Source organism: Tupaia chinensis, unplaced genomic scaffold, assembly GCF_000334495.1.
Source record: "Tupaia chinensis unplaced genomic scaffold, TupChi_1.0 Scaffold144062_1, whole genome shotgun sequence".
NCBI lineage: Eukaryota > Metazoa > Chordata > Mammalia > Scandentia > Tupaiidae > Tupaia > Tupaia belangeri.
The window spans coordinates 241,488-247,377 of record NW_006203915.1 but is presented as its reverse complement, the minus strand read 5'-3'; the positions used below and the strand labels follow the sequence as shown (position 1 = coordinate 247,377).

Genomic DNA, 5,890 nt, shown 5'->3' with positions numbered 1-5,890 from the left:
GAGTGAAAGAGAGATAGATATTCTTGACAGGGTCTTGCCTTTATGATCCTCTGATTCAGCCTCATTAGCCAGGGTTACAGGCATGTGCCACCTGGCTTATTCAGGTCGGTCTGGTCCTAGCCACACATAGCAGTGCCACAGCACTTTTGCCACTGCTGGTGTGCAAAGAGAAGTCTGTCTTTAAAGAGGTGCTATGGTGTTGAATGTCAGTGACACTTCTGCACCATCCCATCTGAGATCCTTTCTTCAATTCATAGCATCTTGTGAAGGACTTAATGAAAACATTTTAATCATCTGTGTATTTCCACTTCTCTTACTAGGCTGGGAGCCTCTAAGGATATGAGACATTCTTTTTTTTTTTGCCAGAAATTAATACACCTGCTCTGTGGCTGGCGCGGAGCAGGTGCTTAATAAATGTGTCTTGAACAAGTTTCAATGACTCAGAATTTGTAACATATTTCAGTAGACCATGTTGGGGCTGATCTTGCACTATTTGCAGATTGTGTGGAGAATGATTACCTAATTTGCAAGTGCCTTTAAGATATTTCAAAGCATTTGTTTACATATTAACTCAAATGTGAGCTCCCCTGATCTTATTTCATGTCTGTATACTAATATGGAGTCTGATACATAGTTGTAGGTGTTCAATAAATATTTACTGAATGAAATGTGTGCTTATTTAATCATCAATACGGGCTCCTTAGGAGACTCTATTAGGCAATAATTTCGTTTGCCAGATTTTGTTGAAGGAAGAGAGTGATTTATTTAGAAATAAATATGTGCTAGTCAGAATGAGGGATGCTTTCACACCATACAATGTTACTTTTAATTAATTAAAATAAAATGGTATTTATTTTCATGTAGTGAAAGATTCAGCTTAAGACCAGCCTCCCTTGCCGTCCCTCTGAACAGTGCGGTTTTGCTGAGCCACTGTCTACTTTTGGAAACGCTTGATGCTTTCCAGTCTCTCTGGAGTAATAGAAAGCGGCTGGCCTGTAGAAAGATGTGAAAACACCCTTTTGGTTGAGTGGTCATCAGGGCCTGGGGAGGAAGGTTACTTACTTACTTGGCTTATAGCTTGAGCTTTATCAGTGAGTTAGACATGAAGAAAGTTTCCTGTGCACTAGAATGATCAAGCTCATTTTTTCTAGCCAAATTAATTTCTTGTTCTTCATCCTGGTAGCCAGTTTTCTATCTGGGGAAGGTAGTTGTTTGTGTCATGAATTGGAGTCAATCAGAGATGCTGGCTCTTGCCCCTTGAGGTTTTGTTGATGAAAACTGCTTTTGATTTACTCTGAGGGGGTTTTATATTTCACTCATCATTATGTTTCACCTGACAATACAAATCTTGTAACTGCTATGAAGGTTGAATTTAATTAACTGCTCTTCAAAACTGTGCAGTGCTACCTCCATAAAACTACACTTAGGGCATTTGTTAAGGAACTGACATAATGACATGAAAATCTGCATGATGGGAGAATGAGTCATATCTCTTTCTTGGAGAGAGACACAGAGGCTTCTAACCCCTTTTGATTGAATGCTTCCAACTTGGCAAATTTAAGGCAGCAATAAGACAGCCAACTACACAGAGTGGTGCACGTTATGAGGCTGTTACAAATTCTTCATTGCTGGGTTGTGCACAGAATTATCATTGCTCATTTCTTTATCTGGATGTCCCAAACACCATGATAATTAAAGAAGTACAAATAAGAGATTCTTGTACTCTTGAAGGCTCATTTTAATGCATGCAGGCACATGTGGCATAAAGCAAAATATTCAGGAGAGAGCCCTTGCTTGGAAAGCTACAGTGAATGGGTGATGCTGCCCCTAGTATAAATAACAGAATCTGTTCAAAGGACACTTCTAAAAGCCTTAAAAGATCTCCTACTCAGTAAATACTACAAACAAGTGAACTATTTGACTATCCATAGATTCCTTGTACTTTTTTTGCAATTTTTCTTTGCAGCATTGGGCAAAAGCCTCTTATGAGGCCTAGAAATGTATCACAGTCTTGCATTTCACCATGTAGAAAAGTAGCAGTTTTCTTTTTGACAACAGAAATATTGGCATGCTGGCTCAGTTCCACAGTCCGTCCAGGCTAACAATTTGTCTGATGAGCCAGTGCATGCTGGTTTTTTCTTTCTTTTCTTTTCTTTTTTTTTTTTTTATGTCTACCTGGAATTTAGGAGCATCTTAGCATCTTATAAAGAATCCCAGTCTTTCTAAGAAATGCAATATTTCCAGAAGGTTTGAGTTTTTTGAAGCTCAATACATATTCAATTCATAACTTCTGAGGGTACTGAGTCCATTTACTATCCACACTATAGCACAGCACCAAATATTCATTTGCTCAAAATTTACCATTTTTAAAGCTTCAAGGAAGAACATCCTATTTTTCAGACTTCTAGATTTAAGGGAATGAATATCCATGCTCATCCTCTCTGCCTACTCTGAGATTCTATAGCCTCGGATCCTATTCCTTTTTATTACGTCTTCTCTCAAGAACTCTCATCCTTTTGTGTGTTTATAAGGCTCTCTCTCTCTTTTTTTTTTTTTTTTTGCTACAGGGTGCGTGCGCTCGCCAGACAGAGAGAGACAGAGAGACAGAAAGCGAGAAATCACCCTCCAGGGGGGATGGCCATGCCACAATCCCTTCTCCTCCATTCTCCTCTCAGGATCATGGGCACGCACTCACACGTGCCTGGGGTGAGTTTAAGCCACCAGGTCCGGGACTCGAACCACAGTTGACTACATGGCAGTCCAGCGACATAGCCATTACACTAACTGCTGGTTCCCTGTTTATAAGACTCTTCCACCCCATAACCCATGGTGGTCTTTACCATTTTCAGAGCTCTTTCAATATCAATTCCTTGACTCCAGGGCACGGCAGGATTTGCTAAGCAGTCTCCAGCACTGCCTCTCCGGGACACATCTACTCGCTGCCTCCTCAGATAGCGGAAAGCTTCAGCTATGACCAGTATTGCGTCATGCGTCAATGCAGATGTATACTGAAATAGATGTATGAAAAACAAGATATTATGACAACCAATTCTCAAGACTTGCCTTGTTCCTAACCCTTTTCATTTGTTTCCACATCTTGCTTTATGAAGTCACCTTCCTAATTATTTGAGATCTCTCTGGGCAAGCCTGAGAAGAAGGCTGTTATTCTAGAATGATGCCTCTTACTTCATGTGTGCACATGTTAAGATTATTAAGTTCAAGTGGCTCGAGGGAATCACTTGTTTGCTTTCAATACTGAGTTTCATATTGAGTGAGTGACTACTAAAAGGCTGGGTTCTTTATTGAGGAAGAAATATGTATGAAGTTAAGAGATGGCATGTATAGATTGGAGAGGAAACAGCATATCCTAAAGCAAAGCTGGCTTATTGCTGTTTGTAATAGAAAATTCAGATCTGGTGTTTACTTAGGGGAAAATGGAAATAGCTAAGTTAGACAGCTTGAAATTAATTTGGAAGGAAACATTAATCATTTCTGTCTGGACCACATTTCTGGTGAGCTAGGACTTCTGGCCAGCAATAAATCAGTTTTTGTTTCCTGGGGGGTAGCAAAAACCAAAACTGGTTTTTGATTATAGAAAACTACAATTGTTATTGGGTTTTAAATCTGATAACACTGACAATTTGTAAGAGATACTTCATGATGCCACCTCTTTCAGGCAAGAACACTTACTTTCTATTTCTTGGATATATTCATATGCTCTAGTAGGGATGAGGCCAGTCACTTAATACAAGGGATTTGATTATCTGCAATTTGAAATGGTAAATGCTTTTTCATTCAATGGGTCACCAAAGTGTGTTAAAATAGGCTGGCCTCTGTTTTGGAGGAGTGGCAAATGCTGGTGGACTATATAATATTGCCAACTTTAAAAATATGTAGTAAAACATCTTAGGAAGACTTCATGTTCTCACTCTCTCAATATATAGAGATAGATTTGTTAGGTTGATGGAAAAGTTATGATGTATTTTTCTATGTTTTTATGCAAAAATGCATCATAATTTTTCCAGCAACCATTTGTATGTGTATATGTATATGTGTGTGTGCATATGCAAGTGTATGTGTGTGTGTATTTTAATGTCCAAACACAACAGGGAGTGAATACACTATTATCTATCCATTATACACTGTTACAACTTTCAATGTACTTTTCTGATGTTTCTCATGTTACTTTTCTTTTAGAAACAAATCAAGTCTGACTATAACAGGGAGCACATGTTCTTTTATCAAAAAAAAAAATCTTTATGTCTGACCGTCCTAGCACTACATGAGGCCAACATGGTGATGATTTTCTTTCCCGCTGACTGCATAAATTGTTAGCAATCTTGATGTACTTCTTTCCAAACCATGCCAAGAGAGCTATTTACTTATCTACTTTATTCATTTTCTACTTACAAATGCATGAGAATGCCTCCTCTCCAAAAAAGCCCCAAAAGAAACTTTTAGAAAACACAGAGTCAATAAATCATCAGAATTTTACTCTCTAGACAATTTTATTTGCTAATAAAAATACTATACATAAATTTTTAAAGTAGACTTTTTGTCAGGTTGATACAGTGCAAGGTTCTATGAAGATTGGTACTGAGCAAAAATAACATGAAAATTCTAACTATCTATTTAAATATTCTCTTTTCAAGCTGGCCCCATAGCATGGTGGTTAAGGGAACCAGATTCAACATGGGTGATCATAGTTTGAATTCCAGACCTGGTTTCAAATCCCTTGAAAAACATGCCAGGCATGTGTGTGCCCTCCAAATTCCCACAGGATGGAGAAACAGAGGAAGAGGGATTGCAGTGTGACCATGCCCTACTGAGGGGTGCTTTCTCCCCCCCCCCCCTTTTCTCTCTTTGGCAAGTGCATACAACTTCTAGCAATAACATATATACATGTATATTTTATTTTCTTAAATTATTTAAAGGATTTTATTTATAAACCTGAGCAGTTCTCAACAGTTTCTAAAATCTATATTATAATTATTATTACAGGTATTATCAGGTATTATCAATGAATAATACAGAAACGAGATTTGTTTCCTTCTTTTTTTGTACAAGCTGTACAGCTTCAGAGCTTATATAAACCTCTCTGCAGTTCTATTTTCATACTTTTATGCTTATCCATTTTTCTGTACCTAACACTGTGCTGGTCATATTGTAGGTACCCCTTAAAATATGGAACGAATGAATCTCTTCTCTATTATCTGATAAATATAAGGATTGCAAAACAGTGTGGATAGGCAGTTTTGTGAAAACCTAAATTTGTATAAGCTTACCTACATATAGTGGTAGGATAAATATCATTTTAGTATATAAAAAAAGCTTGATGACAAGAGTCATCATAGGGATTGAAAAATATGTACTGAAGTTAGAACACCTGCTCTGACCATGAGATAGATTTTTGTTGTTGTTCAGAGGTTATGTGTGCTTGTGTAAGAGAGAAAGCACCCCCTAATGGGGCATGGTCATGGCATAATCCTTTTCTCACCATTTATCCATCCTGTCAGGACTTGGCACAGATGTGTACACGTCCAGTGTTTTTCAAATTGAGGGGACTAGGATTTGAACTGCTGTCAGACAAGTGGGGTCCTGCTTTCCATGCATAGCGCACAACCACTGTGTTATGGGGTCAGCTGACATAACCACCATGTTATGTTTTAAAATGGGACTGCTGGCACCAGCAGTTGGCATAATGGCTATGTCACTGAACTCTCATATAGTCAACCGTGGTTTGAGTCCCAGACCTGGTGGCTTAAACTCATGCTGGGCGCATGTGCATACATATCCAAGATCCCAAGAGTAGAATGGAGAAGGGATTGTGGCGTGGCCATCCCCCCTGGGGGGGTGATCTCTCGCTTTCTGTCTCTCTGTCTCTCTCTGT

At 38.6% G+C, this 5,890-nt stretch overlaps 1 protein-coding gene across 1 annotated transcript in view; it reads right to left on the bottom strand.

The window, feature by feature from the left end:
- LOC102479432 (glutamate receptor 3-like) overlaps window positions 1-5,890 on the bottom strand; it is a gene marked incomplete at its 3' end in the record, with an annotated part of 226,257 nt that overhangs the window by 7,114 nt on the left and 213,253 nt on the right. The window contains 1 exon segment of the mRNA XM_014583127.2: window positions 2,841-3,008. Within this exon segment, the coding sequence (XP_014438613.1) occupies window positions 2,841-3,008 (168 nt within the window).